This window comes from Pleurodeles waltl, chromosome 4_1 (assembly GCF_031143425.1).
Source record: "Pleurodeles waltl isolate 20211129_DDA chromosome 4_1, aPleWal1.hap1.20221129, whole genome shotgun sequence".
In the NCBI taxonomy this organism is placed as follows: domain Eukaryota; kingdom Metazoa; phylum Chordata; class Amphibia; order Caudata; family Salamandridae; genus Pleurodeles; species Pleurodeles waltl.
Window position 1 is genome coordinate 843,959,290 of NC_090442.1, and position 16,568 is coordinate 843,975,857.

The following is a 16,568-nucleotide window of genomic DNA, read 5'->3' on the forward strand; positions in this document are numbered from 1 at the left end:
GTCGTGGTTCCAACCGCGTTGTCAAGCCATGCATGGTTTTGCCATGCGCGATTCTGTCCATACAACCGTGAGAATACGGTCTTTCGGGATGTATGAACATGTGTGTGTCTGAATGTGGTATATGTGTATGGGTGATTCTGAACATGTGTGCGTATGAATGCTGTCTATGTGTATGGGTGACAGAGAGCCTATGTCGTATTTACTAGTGGCACAGGACATGCTTTTTCCCATATGTGGTATTGTTACATGCATAATACAAACTTACAACCATTTTTTTTTTATTTCCTGAAAATATGTTCATAATTTAGAACATTTTTCTGCACTTTACATTTCTCCCATAAACAAAATGACTATATTTTTAGTTATACATATGGCACTATGTCAACTGGCCACTGGGAGCAAGAGGCCTGCTGTTTGTAAATGTGACACTTTGAAATGGGAATACATTTAAATGAAGAGTTAACATAATCAATAGGGTAACTTTTCATTTTAATGCTCTCCCATTTAAAAGCATTCAAAAGCATAATTTTGTTCTCAGGCTCGAATATTGAGCTGACAAGACTTTTATTTGTGGGTTGAATACCTCAGTGCTTCAGTTCTTCACCTCTGTGTTCCAGCCCAAGCCTGTGACATAAATCTGACTGAGCACTGCTCATTATCAGGCCCTGCTATCTGCATACTGTTGATAACAATGTAAAATAAACAAAGCCTCCCCTTAACTATAAAAGGAAATTGTACCCTGTGCTTATTTAAAAGTGAACTCAGGGCTGCAAGCTACTGTGAAGGGGTCACGGAGCTACTGGTAGCTCACCAACTGGTTGGACACACCTAGTCTGAATGAAACCAAGCCCCAGCCCCATAGCTATTTTCCCCTTTTATGAATGCCAATAAGAAAATCAGTTTTTACAGCTTACAAGAAAAGAGGCAGAGGTTTAACCATGAAGGCAGAAGTATAGTCTCCAACATCTTTCTTTATCTGGACAAGCAAATTATGCCCATATTGGATGTCAAAGTGTCTGGTTTTTGGATATACTGATCATTTGAACTTGAGCAGATCTAATTTCAAGCCAATACCTATGCGCAGTAAACTCTGGGTGAGAGGGTGAAACCGGGAAGGCAGAAGCCATACATTCTATTGTTGTACAGCGCTAGTGTCAGACACTTCATATCCCAGAATTCTAGTTTAACCAAGCGTTGTGTGACTGAGATGATGATCGGAAGAGTGTGTAACTAGCTTTGATCCACTAGGTCCTTATTCACAACTTCAACTCTTTGCCGGGTCTTTGTAGTAAGCTTGGAGGGGAACTTCCTTCAATTTTACTTGTGATACGGCTGACCTAAAGTAACTTCAGATTCACACTGAGGCCACTGGTGCCTGACTGAATAATTATGAGCTATACCTACGATACTACCCCAATCAAATCTGAGAGCAGGGGACGATGGCACTATTAAAATTCCCGAGATCATGTTCTATTTACAGATATTCGCCATGAGAAACAGAGCAAAATGTGCATTTCAGTCTCCTTCCGTGTAACTAACAGCTCTCCAAGGCAGCGCCCGCAAGCCTCACTTTCAACCTCCAGGCCATGGTGTGTGCAGTTACTTGCTTGACATACTTTCCCTCTGTTCCCCCAAATATAGGTGGTCCTTCACCCGTGCACCCTTGTGTGCACAGCGTGGTACAAGGTCATGGGGACACAGCTGATGAGGAAGGAGCATGTTGGGTTGAAGATGTGCAAAGCATTGCTGAGGTAGCTTAAGTCATGCCTTAACGAGTGCTGTGTGGATCTAGCTGATGGCGAGCGTGGCGAGGACATGTGCAGAATACAAAAGAGGACAAAAGGCCGATTTGTTTCAGTACTGGATCATTGCAAACTCGCTGGTGTAGATTCAGATTCTTCAAAACACTGGTCAAAAGATTCCAGCCATCTCCAAAGAACTTGGGGCCTGAAGTACAAAGACCATATTTACAAAACGTAGGTGCAAATTGCTCACCAATTTTTTGCAAACACAATCTGTGTACAAATAGATCAAATAGGTCAGTAAAAATATCGCAGAGGGGCGAAGAACAAATTTCCTTATTAATACAATTATTTCAGAAGGTAAATTGCTGACAAGGGGATTATTTATGAACTCATAAATATCAATGAAGATTGGTGTCTGAAATAATTATTCAAAAGACAACCAAAGATAGTTATATAAATCTGAAAAGTACATTCAGGCATACGCAAACTATATATTTCAGAGAAAAGAATTGTATTGTGTTTAGTTACAGGGTTCATACAATAAACACACCCACTATACATCAACATCATGTCCATTGAAACAAAGGAGCCTTCTTGAAACAACATAGATCAATGTATGTGAAGTACACTCTATAAAAATAAAACCTGTCCTTCAATCTCATTTGATCCAAAGATCATGAATTATTTTATGGGAGGTGGAGCAGACGTCGACGTTTCGGTCTTGGGTGCCATTTGTACATGAGACCACCTTCAAGACACTGGATATTACAGGAGTTTCATGATGACCCACAATAAAAGACAAAAAATATTCGATACTCGTGGACTTAGTCACTTAGTATTTCACCCCGACTAGCATAAAGAAAAAACTTTGTGTGTTTATCCACTGGAACTTACCTCAGAGTTAACCTACTTACGAGTAGACCGCCGACTGCGTTTCCCACTATATTCCTTCAGCGGAGCCACATCAACTAAGACTAATTTCAGTCGATAAACACACAAAGATTTTGCTTTACACTTTTAAAGATATTGATATTTGAGCTACCAAGGGGTTAATGGGTTGCCCTTTTTTCTAAAACGATTATTAATAAAAATTATGAAGGTTGCAATTCGAAACCTACGTGATTGGCTACAATCACACGGATGGTAGCCCACAAGGGACAACTGACCATCATCCATGTGAAAGATTTTTTTTTGGGGGGGTGGGGTTGCAGGGTGTGAGTCCAGGTTCCTTAGAGAAACCCGCCCTGCCTTAAAAAGAAAAAAGTTTTCACTTTTGAAACAATTCAGTGGAAGCAGACAGTGGTCCTCTAGACTGTCTAGCCATTCCCAACACCCCACCCACCTCCCTGCAAAGTATCCAAGTCCCTAGTCAATTACCACCCCAATTTGGGAGCCAATGGTTTGTGTCTGGGATTAACGTTGCAAACAACTAATACCTTACTAACTCACAATTTGGTAATAACGTCTTTAACACGCCCCTTTCAAGCTGCATGCTGGTATGGGGTTCAACACATTTTGTGATTCAGAAAAAGTTTTCCAAATCGCAAAAAGTGTTGGTATATCAGAAGAGGTGATTTAGCAGTTGCAAACTCTGTAATTCCGGGTTTCAGTCAACTAAATCATCTTGTACATCATACCCAAAATCGTATTTACTAATTAGATTTTTAGCTATGCTTGCATATAGCATATTAAAAAATAAACGCTCATACAGAGAAATAATTGTCTTTAAAAATGTTTAATTTGATCCAGAGATGAAGGGATTGAATTTGATTACAAAGGGTACCAGAAGTTTTGTTTTTGTCTTTTAAGTTTATATTAAAACTGCTACTTCATTAATGACTCTTAAAATTGATAAATATCACAACCGTTTTAAGACTGCACGATAAAAACCATAATGTGGATGCCATTTGTCTCAGAGAAATTGAAACAGGTTGTCCAATTCTGCAGGTCAGCTCAGGGGCAAAGCATACATTTGTGCAACTACTGCATTTCATATCAGCGTGCTGTCAGTCTACCTTATTTTAACTCAACCTACGGCTGTGCAATGTATAAATACGTGTGCATTGGAGCTGTATTATAAGTAAATGCAGGATAATAACATACTTTTAAAAAACTGCAAAAGCTCACTTCACGTCTGCTCGCTTAAGGGCAAAGTTACACAGTTCTCATCTTTGTATTAATCTGATATTAATGTACATTACAAAATGCCAGCTTGTACATTCGACAAACAATATTAGTGTTAGTGCTTTAAACAGTTATGAGTTTTGCAGGTGTAAGAAATCCACTTGGCATGATATAACTTCGTTTATTGGCGCCATCTTGTCCCTTAAAAAGCAGTTGTTTGTGCGGGGTCCACCTGCAAGTCTTTCCCCACAAGCATGGCCGTCACTGGGTGCATGAAGGGTCTGTTCTTAAGATACGCGTTGACAGCTTGTGTGCGGGCCTTTTCGAAGTTATAGATGTCCCTGTAAGGAAACAAATACGTCCGAACATATTAATGGCACGCAAAACGGCATTTACAGCATGGTCACTGAACACATTAAAGAGCTGTGAAGAATGAGTTATAATCTGATTTACTAGTCAGCAACGGGTCAGAAATGTATCTGGCCACTTAATTTAACATATTTGAAAGAAAGTCCACTCATAGTTTAACCTACTGCTGGGCTAACAAAAATACCTAAATATACGGCTTTAACTAAATAGCATTAGTTTACACGTAAGCGATCCTACATATGAAGGCGATTAAGGCTGAGCTTGCAAAAATAACTGTGGTTTACCAAAAATAACCCGTTATCTCTTCCAGTCATCAGCAGAGGCAACTCAGGTAAAGATTATACACGATATACAGAATTAAGAGCAGCCAATCTTAAATCGTAGGATAGCGTATAAAAAGTAAAACGCAGCCTGTCTGAAAACTGGTATACTGTCAGCTTCCTGATCTCACCTCAGGTGGTCTCTACTTGAGAACTGTACCAACCCCCTCTTATACCTAAGGATGCTCATTAGTTGATGGGCAAGATAGCAGCCTCCAAAAACTGGGCAAGATATAGGACGGGTTTCATTATAACGCACAAGATTAGTTCTCATTTCTCTATACTAGGGAAAACTCAATGCAAATGTGTTTTACCATTCACATGAATACCAGAGCTGTGAACATATTGGCACTCTACTTGTTTTTAAGTCAAAGCTTAGAAGCTCCCTGCAAAAGACTCATTGGGGACATTCTGAAAACTTCACTGGGAATGCATTCTGCCCATAGCTAACCATTGGCTTTGAGGTTTGTAACTCACATTTGATTGCTTTCTATTTGCTGGCTTTATTTGTTTTAAGTTGTTCAGCATATCTTTACCCTTCCACAGAGCATAGCCTGTTTACCACCTCTTTGACTGGCTACTTGTATTCTTCCACGAGTGCTCACTTTCTGCTTGACTGATTCAACTCATCTCTGCTACTACTAGATGCCTGTGAGGAACAATACTCGGACCACAATTAACAAGCTTGTAGACAGTGCTTTTTACTAACAGCATAAATTAAACACCCCCCCTCAAATTTGCACCCACGCCATAGGCACTGAAAGTAGAGGAGTGTGTGGGGGCTGAAAGACCCCCAAAATACTCATGCTGGAATTCAATGGTTAACAAGCAGTTGACAGGCTTTAACATTTTGCTTTTATATGGTCTTCCACTGTGCATTCAAAGATGAAATTTAAATGTTTGACTTTTGTCTTCTAGGGAGCCTGGTGTTTACTTTTCCTTCTCCACTACAAAGTAAGAGGATTTATATAACAATCCTGCTGGTCATAGGCTGGAGGATATTATTATTTTGTACCACAGAAAGCACAAATGAAGCACACTTTTTTGTAATTCTGATGAGTGATGGAAACAAATATTTTAATAAGCATAACACAAATAAATAGGTGATGCCTATTTCCACATATCATTGTTTGTGTGCTGTATACTTTTATCAGTAAAACTATGTCTGTGCAAATGTAATAGTCATTTTAACTGAAAATGTGTTTGCTGTGATGGCAGTGAGCTACCACACTATGCATACTCCACTCAAAGCAACACCTCTCTACTCTGCAACACTCTATGAGACTCCATGCCAATCTATTCTACCGTATGCCCCTCCACTTTATGACACTCCATGATGCTCTAATCCATGTCACCGCAACCTAAGCCACTCCACTTAATACACTACTCCATGACACTCCATTCTATGCCACTCCATGCCACACCACTCCACGACACTCCAAGCCACTTCACCCTATGCCACACTAGTCCACTCTGCTCCCTTGTACACCACTACATGCCATCCCACTCCACAACACTCTATGCCCCTCCACTCTACACCTCTTCACTCTTTTCCACTCGCTCCATTCCTGTCTACGACACTCCACTCCATGACACTCCACTAGCTTTTAGCCATGCTGAACAGCAGCCACGCTGATATACAACATGGCTGAAACACATTGCCAAAACCAATCACTCTTGCATAGGCGAGACCTATTGGCATTGCCAATGCTTGTTACTTTCCTACACAAAGAATCATAATGACAGCTTAGGAGCTCTCAGAATGTGATATCAAGCACTGGAGCATCATTGACAGTCTCATAACAAGCTTCGCCCAAAATGTCCACCACATTCTACAATAAATGTTTCTCAGACAAAAGTCTGTAAATATTTAATTACAGACCTTTCATTACGAGGTATTATACCATAAATAACATATGTTTGCAGCCTCTCCTACCCAGCTGGACCAAGGCCAAATTGAAAAGTTCAGCAGATGGCCCAGTCTGGCTTACCGATTTACTGAACTGGTTTGGCAGCATCTGTCAAGATCAGAACACTACGTCCATACAAATATAGTACCGATGCTGCCAGAATCAAGTAACTAAGAATGGAAAAGCTAGCTTGAAATGAAATTGCAATATCATAATGACACCATTCACAATCTGAGTCTCTTGAAATACTCTACCACAAGTAAATGATCATAGTAATTCCACAAAATAAGCAAACGATTTGCTGGTCCAAAAGATTCATATTCTGATACCTTCTGTTTCTCATGAAAGACTAAAAATCTGTACGATGAGCCGATTCACAGAGTCGGCCCATTTGCGACTAGAACATTTTTTGAGGGGATTTACAAAGTCCAAATTGTGATTCAATAACTTGTTACCGAATCGTAGTTTGGGTTTTGTGATTCAGTATTAGGAAGGGGTGTTTTCAGGGCCAATTTCACATTGGTGTTAACCCATTCACAAATGGGAAGGGGTCCCCAAGAGACCCTTCCCCTTTATGAACAGTAGCGAAAATATTTTTTCAGAGCAGGCAGTGGTCCACGGACCCATTGTTTACTCTGAAAAAATGAAAAGAAAACTTTACCTTTTTCTTTTTGAAATGCAGCTCATTTTTCTTTAAGGAAAATTAGATACATTAAAAAAAACACAATCTGCTTTATTTAAAAAACATTCACAGACATGGTGGTTTGCTGTCCGTAGCAGGCCACCATCCTTGTGAGAGCGGTCATTCCCAATGGGTTCGTAAATTGCAACCTACCTCGTGAATATATGAGGTAGGTCATTTGCGACCCATTGGGAATCGCAAACAGTGTACTTAACAGTGTTGTACATTTTGTTTTGCGACTCACAATTCGCGATTCCCAAATGGATCGCAAATTGCAAGTCACAAAACAAAAGGTTGTACATCTGGCCTTAAGTGCCTGAGTTGGAGTTTGGCGGATAGAATTCCATCAAAAATGTGAAAGCTATCCAGTCGGCCTCAAAACAAGCACCTGAAGAAATAATGCACTAATAATGCACTAGTAATAAGGCGGACAGAGTATCAGTCACATTTGTAACAAAGTATCCATCCACCAAACTCTAAATCAGGCTCTTAGTTGTCAATATTAAATACCCTTGAAAAGAAGGAATGCCTTTGAGATCTTATAGTTAACTTTGGGTATTCTGACCTGAACAAATACAAACTCAGATTCACAAATTCGAACGCAGGAACTGCAGAAATAGCTTTTCCAGTTCCTCGAGCAAGGGCCAGGTAAAATTTAAGAGGACCGACATCACTGCTCAGAGTCACAGTCTCTCCAAATAATATGGAAGAGTGAATGACAACCCAGGTAATAAACATTCGTTGGTTCTATAGGGGCTGTATGATGGTCAATTCCTCATTGATGGAAGAAAAGAAAAACAGTTAAGCCATTAAAGGACCAGTCGTGCTAATAATTTTACACAATTAGCAAAATGGACTTTGAGAAATGCAAAGCTCTTAAGAGTAAAAGGTTTGGAGCTGCACCTGGTTCGAGGTGAAGGACAGCTTCTCCGTGAAGTGCAGAGCATAGTGACTGAGCACTGCTCTGCTGGAGCATTACATTCATTCCGTCAGTGGCTCAGAGATGTACAAGAAAGTAGATTCCCAAGCTCGCAAACCTACACCAATTCACAGGCTTGTAGAAATGTAGATTTCTCAAAGGGTATTCTAAACTATCCCTAAACCATGGTCCTTTCTGAACTGGAGTAGGTTTATGCAGCTCTCTCGGCTTACAGACGCTGGGCTTGCATCTGCAGAACTGTTGAGTGCACTTAACCCACACTTAGCACATCCGAGTTTCAGGATGTCTGTGGTGGTGGCCGGCTCCCTCCAGATGAGAATTCATTACCGCTATGAACTGTGGGACGACGTCTTCGAGAACGCATGCGCTCTCCAGGTTTACTGAGAGCAACAGAGATTGGCCAGCACATTCAAATTCTTAACTGCCTTCTCACTGATTTCAGCAGCACACTCCAAATCATAAAATGTACCTTCAGCCTTTCATTATGAAGGGGAACGTGATGACACATTTGATAAAAACCGCTGAAGAAATATTGAGACAAAGTAGCAAGGCTTAGAACTAGTAGTAAAACAATTTCCCGCAAGAATAACTCCATAACTTGTGAAAGTCTGCATCCCCTAAGTGATGGGCATCCAAGCAATCTTTGTTCATGGCTGGGAAAATAAGAACTAGTCGTCATCACCTATTTTTTTTTTTTTTTACAACTCTCGAATTTTCTCAAATCAAAAAATACCTTTGGATTTATTGCTTTTCTTTTACCAAGTTAGCTAAAGAGAAGAGAGGCAAAGAATGTATTCTCCAATATGAAACTTGTGCACGAGCTCTCCTGAACTCCAAAGAGAGGAGCTCTGCACAAGATGGACAGCATTGGTTGATTTCCTGATGGGGCTGATTGAAGAACACGCATGGAATAACAATAGTGGGCGGGAGCACATTGACTGGTATACCAGATGCACTGTAGTAAATGTAGTGCATTAAAACACTCACATTAGTTGAAAGTCTTTAGTCTTCACCACTGTTGGTGCAGCCAGTGTTGCGTACCTCTAGACACCTTTTTCAGGATACCTGCCCTTCAGTATAGTAGCAATTTAAATTTTGGGATGCTGACAATGCTGCTTAGTCTTCAGGTTTCTGTACCACTCGTAGAGCACAGGTGCATCCCACAGCTCGACAGCTAAACAACTCCACAAGAAGCCAATCACAGAAAGGCAGGAGGGAGCACGTGGCTTGGCATCGTAGCACACAATTCGACTAGATGCACTGTGGTAAATGCAGCACACAATAACACTTTAGATGAGTCTTCAGTATTCACCATTGTTAGTGCAGCCAGTGCTGTGTATCGCTAGACACATTTTACGATATGTGGCCTTCAATAGGGAGTAACCCTATATATATTGGGGTGCTGGCAATGCTGCTCACATTCTTCTTAGATTTCTGCGCCACTACTAAAGCACATGTTCCTCCCATTGAACATGTCAGTCTAAGAACTCAACAAGGAACCAATCACAAAAGTGGGAGAGAGCACGCTGCCTAGCATACTAGCTTATCCCTTCTAAAGGATCTTTCGAGCCAGTTACTCTAATACGCATTCATCATTTGTTAGAAAGGAGTGAAGGTTTTCCTGGCACCGAGGACGAGCAGGAAATAACTGCAAGACTGTGGGCTCCCAGAGCACCAGGATTACTTTTTTGTTGTAACTGACAGAAGATGGTCTAATCTGATGCAGTGAAGGACAATACACCCTCGTTGAAGATGAAGATTAGGATCTCACATTGTGTAGCTCTCAGGAAGGGTCTGCCAGAAGGGACTAGACCCAGAAAACTGCGATAAATGCCTCCCAAAAGACAGCTGTTTTATATTCAACAAAATACTGAAACAAAAGGACCAAGACTATGCCTTAGTGTCAGAAACTCCCATAATCGTATCAATGGTCTCTGAAAGCTCAAGTTACTCACTGTTTTAATTTTCTCTTTCACAGACTTAAGTTCCCTTTTCTCCAGGAGCATGGGATGCTGATGCTGCTGCAGGGAATCATACATGAAGAGAGAGTCCGAATCCTGCCTGGGATATAACCCGAGGAGCAGATTTCAAATTGGCTCCCAGAAGTCTGACAATGACGCAGTAATCTAACACATATTCAAGACTAGACGCAGCCAAATTGCTGTTGCCTCAGGGTACCAAAATTAGACCTCTTCCTACTCACAGGTCCTTAAATCCCATGGTTTTCAGGTTTTACTCATTGCATCATATAATCTTCTCACCATCCTCAAACCCGAAGATTCACAATTTGAAAATCTTTTTCAATGGCAATCTTTTGTTCGTATCCTTGTGAATGAATATCCTTTAGGGAACATTATATTTGCTTCTCACACAGTAAAGCTCTGCAATGGTTGAAATAGTGATTTTTTCTAAATCACTGAACACTAAATATACAGAGATTAACGGTAAAAACGCTGGCAGAGCTATAGAAACCTCAACATGTCGCTCTCTGCCTAGCCTTTAAACTGAAGTGCACTAACCATATCCAGGCTGATAGGAGATCTTTGTAATGGTCAACTAGTAATTAATAATCAAGACGTAAAAGCAGTGACTCTTATGCTAGAGCTCTTTTCTTCCCTGTCACAGATTACTTTATCTAGCATGCCCACACCTTCTAAAAAAGCCCAACACCAAAGTTTATCCACCTAGACCCTACTGACATTCTGTAAAATAATAAAATGGACACGTTATAGGAGTCGATCCGTACATATCCAAGGCTAGCCTGTCCACAACCCCTAAAAGATGACCTCATGCACTTTGGAATTACTCTTGTAAGTCAGCTACTAGTATGCCTTGCTTCAGACTTATTGTGACTGGATCACCCCCAAATATGATATGCCTCCTCACTGTAGTTTCTGCTCTAGCAGACCTCCTTTGTTAACTTTATCCAAAATCAAACTGCCCAACAGTGTGGGCACCTTACAAATCACATAAATAAATACATACACACATAAACAGGTTACTTACCTTTGGTAACAAATTATCTGGTAGAGACATATTCTAGTTGCAGATTCCTTGCCTTAGAATTTCCCCCAGGCGTCAGACTGGATGCAGAGATTTTTCTTCGAGCAATACCCTTGCGGGTCATCAGGTGGCGTTGGTTGACTCCACGTCCGTTGTTGGTGTTGTGATGACGTGGCAGCCATTTATAGGTGCCACCCCGGTGTGCTGACGTCAGTTTCTTTTCACGACTTTCCACGCCAGAAGTGCAGAGCCATGAAGAACACAGACTGGTGCACCAAAACTATGGGCCCTGAAAGGGAGGTCTGTCCCTAGAAATCAGTTCGCAGAGCTGGGAGGATGGGTGGGTGGTAAAGAATCGGCAACTAGAATATGTCCTTGGTACGAAGCACCACTCTGTCAGGATGGACAGAGATGAAGGGTGGCTTCGAAGAAAGAGATTACAGCTCACTCGCTTTACATGCAGAGGTGATGGCTACAAGAAAGGCTGTTTTTAAAGTGAGAAGCCACAGAGGGCAATTATGACGGGCTCAAAAGGAGAACATTTAAGGAATGTGAGTACCAAGTTCAGATCCCACTGGGGCATTATGAACTGGGTAGGCAGAAACATGTGGGTGAGATCCATAAGGAATCTCCCAACAATGGGAGATTTAAACAAGGGGGGGTTGATCTGGAAGTCTGAGGAAAGCAGAGATAGCAGACATAGAACCTATAAGGGTGCCCAAAGCAGAGCCCTGCTGGTCAAGATAGTACGAACAAAAGAACCTCAGACAGAGGTGCAGAAAAGGGATTAACAGACTTGTTGGTACACCATGCCACATATTTGTCCAATGACAGGTGTATACCTTTTTGGTGGAGGGACGCCTGACTGCCAAGCTAAAATTACAGACTTCAGGCGGAAGGTCGAAAGCTGTCAACTGACTCCACTCAATCTCCACGCAAGAAGGCGGACAGTGGACAGGTTCAGGTGGGAACTGTCCTCTGCTGCTGCAACAGAAGATCCTTCCGAAGAAGCAGTCTGAGTGGAGGATCGATGGTCATGCTCAGAAGCTCAGGATACAATACTAGTTGTGCCCAGTCCAGAGCCACAAGAATTACTTGGGCACAGTCGTACTTGATCTCCTTGGGAACTCTAGGCAGAAGTGGTATTGGTTGAAAGGCGTACAGGAGGCCTGAGTTTCACTCGAGACAAAAAGCGTCGCCAAGTGAGTGCCACCTTGGAAACTCCAGCGCACAAAACAGCTAACATTATACATTCTCTGAGAAGGCGAACAGATCTAACCAAGGCTCTCCCCATTGCTGAAAGAGACCTTGCGCCAACCTCCATTCGTGATCGACCATGCATTGAACGAGTTTGTCTGCTTTGGTGTTTAGAGAGCCCACCAGATGTTGAACCACCAGGGATATGCCCTGACATTCCAGCCAAGTCCAGAGGTGCAGAGTCTCCTGAGAAAGAGTCCACGACCCCACCCTGCCATGCTTGTTGCAGTGCCACATGGCAGTGGTGTTGTCTGAACACCTGCACCACTTTCCCTTTGAGAGAGAAAAGGAAAGCTTTCAATGCAAGCCTGATTGCCCTGAACTCCAGAAGACTGATGTGGAGCCTGGACCCTGCCAGAGATCAGTCACTTCTGATCTCCGCCTCCCCCACGTGGCCACCCCATCCTAGGAGTGATGCATCTGTCACTACTGTCAGATCTGGTTTGGCAAGGAAGAGGGATCTGCCTCTGACCCAATCGTGGTTCGTTAACCTCCACTGCAGATCATGCGCAGTTTCCTCCGAGATCTAGACCTTGTCAGACAGATTCCCCAGATGCTGCGCCCACTGGAACTTCAGGCCCCACTGTAGAGTGAGCATATGCCATGAGGCCCAGCAGCCTCAGAGTCACTCACCAAAATCCAGGAAAGAGGCTGAAACATCAGTATCATAACCTGAATATCCTGGACCCGCCACTCGGGAGGAAAGGCCCAAAACTGCACTGTGTCCAGAACAGCTCTGATGAAAGGGAGCGCCTGAAAGTGAGCCAAGTGTGACTTTGGCAAGTTTATAGTGAAACCCAGCGAATGCAGGAGGTCGCCATAGTTGGAGGTAGGAGACGACAGCCTGGGGCGAGCCCGCCTTCAACAGCCAGTCGTCGAGATAGGTGAAGACTGAAACCCCTTATCTGAACAGATGAGTGTGACCACTGCCATCGCCTTGGTGAACACCCAAAGGGCACTTGTAAGGCCAAAAGGAAGCACAGTGAACTGAAAATGCTTGTGGCCTACCATGAACCTCACGTAACATCTGTGGGCAGGAAGGACGAGAATATGAAAATAAGCGTCCTGCGAGTCCAACGCTACCGTCCAGTCTCCTAGGTGTAGGGCAGATAAAACCTGAGCCAGAGTCAGCATTTTGAACTTCTCCTTCTTGAGGAATCGAAGGTCTAGGATTGGGTGGAGGCCATTGTCCTTTTTGAGCACCAGAAAGTGACAGGAATAGCAACCACAACCTACATCTGTCAATGGAACCCTCTCTATGGCTACCTTGGCTAAGAGCCATAACTTCCATGTGGAGAAGGGACGGGTGATCCTCCATTATCCGATCGTATGATGGTGGCCTGGATGGAGGGGTAGTCTATAAGGGGATGGAGTAGCCGCTTCAGTCTATCTGGAAAACCCACCCTACTGACATGATGGATTGCCAGCGGAGTAGGTGATGGCAAATCCGGTCTCCGACTGGTTCTTGGTGGGGAGTCAGACTAGGAAGGCTTAGAGGGTGCTGCAGAGGAGGAGGGGGAGTGGACTGGCTAGACCACTGGCTTTGTGATCCATGAGTTCGGTGGATCCCACACTCTTGGCCATGCAGAGGCGGGCAGCATGCCCTGCATGGTGTCTGGCTGGGAATGAATGCGGTTGGAGGCCCCTCTTCCATAGCCTTCTAAGGGGTGAAAGGCAGACTGGGGGGAGGGATGTAGTGGAGCTGCCATGAGGCCCAAGACTTTAATCGCTTGAGCACAGAGTCTGCCTGGTCTCCAAAGAGATGGGTGCCATCAAAGGGCATGTCCTTCAAGGGAGCCTGGACATCCCTTGAAAAGCCAGATGTCCTCAACCAGGTGTTGTGCCTCAGGGCCACTGTCAACTTAACCGCTCTGCCTAGTGAGTTAGTCGCTTCCAGCCCACAACGGATAGTTAACCTTGCTGAGTCTCGGCCATTGGCAACTGCCTGAGAGAGTACAGCCAGAGCCTCCTCCGGGACCTGTGGCAGCACTTGTGCAATCATATCCAAAAGCATGTGGGAATCACCACTCAAGAGGCATGCAGTGTTCACAATGCTAGGCTGGAGGAAGAAAAAATAATCTTCCCAAGTGTATCCAACCTTTTGGATTCCCCATCCAAGGGTGTGGAAGGGAACGTGCCCTGGGAAGTGGAGGCTTGAATACCCAAGCTCTCAGGGGTGGGGTGTTGCGTGAGAAAGCTTGGGTCCACCAGAACGGGGCGATGGCAGGCAATTTTCCTGTTCACAGGAGACTCTGTGCTGGGTTTGGAGCAGGTACCCAGTAGAACATCCATAAGGACTTCACTGAAGGGGAGCATTGGTTCAGAGAAGGAAACCCTCAGCTGAAGCACGTCTGGCAGGAGGTTTGGTCTGACTGCCACCAAAGACAACCCAAGGTCCAGGACCTCAACTACTTTTCTCGCCACCATTGGGTAGGACGACCCCACCTCTGTAGCCACAGGAGGAGGAGAAAGCATGGCAGTATCTGGAGAAGTATCCAGTCCGCTGGCCTTACCGAAGTCTGTATGCCAGTCCATAAGGTCTTGGAGCTGGTATTTGAAAGGGTCCAGTGACCCCCTCCCATTCCTGTAATCTATCCCACAGGAAAGGGGTTCAGGATCCCACACAGGGGGCAAGGCTCCTGCGGGCCTCTGCATTGTACGGCACCCATGTGGGTGGCTGTAATGAGAATGGGGATGGAGCCACTCGTGGGCATGGGCGGCATCAGTAGCATTGGGTCTTCGGGAAAGGCCAGGGTGGTACGACTGACACCAGTCTGGAATCAGGTCCTTGGTTCCCCTTGGTGCAGAGGCCGCAGCCACTAGAGTGGAACCTGAAGGGGCCCCTTCTGACTCCATGGGGCCCAAAGGTGCTCCAATGGAGTCGGCTTACCCAAAAATGAGGCTCATGGCCTCGTACAATTTACGAAGTTGGGCAGGGGACGCTTCAGCTCCCGGAAACTCAGGGAGGCGCGGAGTCTGCCCAGGTCCGTCAGAACAATGCCTAGAGTGTCGTCAGCCGATAGACAAGGAGAAGTGGAAGAATGCTTCGACTTCTTCCTCTTCTTCTTGTGCCTCAACTTACCCAATCATCCCGGGGACTTGGAGTGGGATGACGGGGATAGAGGACTCTCCGACTGCTCCCGGGACCATTCTCTCAACCGGGACCTCGACTTGTGGAGTCGAGAGTCAGGCCACCATCAGAGTCAGGGACTGCTCCGTCAAAGCCTTTGTAGAACAACTTCAAGTCGTGGTCACGCTCCAGGCACCAAAGACACACAGGTGCAGATCTGTTCATCCCCCGATGACACGACCCGTAGGGCTTAAATCCAGCCTTACTCAATGAAATCCTTGACGCACCAGGAGTAGAAAACACAAAAAAAATTGAAAAAGGTAAAAAGAAAAAAATTAAAGGAAAGAAAAGAGCGGACGTCAGTGCCAGTGGTGCAACGAAACTTGAGAGGGCTCCCCTGCAAAGTACCTGGAGGGGGCACCCCTCTCCCTAGACTTAGTCACGGGCCTGCCACCCTTTCACAGTGCACTGTACTGAAGGGTGCCCCATGAAACTTGTTGTTACATCACTGGTCAGAGCCCCTATTAAGGATCCGTGACGCCCTTTTCGGGTGCAGCTGATAACTGACACAGAGCTAATCAACGCCACGCAACGGCGTGCAGGGGTACTGTTCAGAAAATTCTCTGGATCAAGCTGACACCTGGGGGAAATTCATTGGTAAAGAATTTGCAACTAAAAGTCTATCAGATACATTTAAATTACCTCACTCAATGCAGTCCCTCTTATGGAGAGAAGTACATTCCGAAGGAAGAAGTCACAACACGTTCATGTAATTGTTAGTATATAAAAATACATACAATTCATTTGCATATCCTGGATTCAATAATTAAAACACTAACATTGTTCGTGCACTTACTTAAACAGAGGCCGAGTAAACTTCATTCTACCTTGTTCTGTGGCCATTTGCAGAGCTAATGGAATTGCCTCTTCCCACTTTGCTCTAATGCAGAGACGTAACCACCTGAAAATGTAAACACAACCAAATATTGACCTATAAGCACAATTATGGTGACAATAATTAACACAAGTTACTTGTGAAGTACCAAGTAACAAACTTCCATAAGTGTATGATTAAACAAAAAACAAATTCAGAGAATACCAATTCTCAGAATCCATTTAATCTAAACTTCTTTATCGAGGTTTTGAGG

General features: G+C 43.9%; 1 protein-coding gene across 1 annotated transcript in view; it reads right to left on the reverse strand.

Annotated features, from left to right (window-relative positions):
• Positions 1–3,464: 3,464 nt before the first annotated feature.
• The window catches only part of LTA4H (leukotriene A4 hydrolase), a 326,790-nt gene continuing 313,686 nt past the window's right edge, over positions 3,465–16,568 (reverse strand). The window contains exons 18-19 of the mRNA XM_069229606.1: positions 16,277–16,381; positions 3,465–4,210 (exon numbers count right to left, since the gene is read on the reverse strand). Coding sequence (XP_069085707.1) covers positions 4,072–4,210; positions 16,277–16,381 — 244 coding nt within the window. The 3' untranslated portion in view covers positions 3,465–4,071. The remainder of the gene's footprint in view (positions 4,211–16,276; positions 16,382–16,568) is intronic.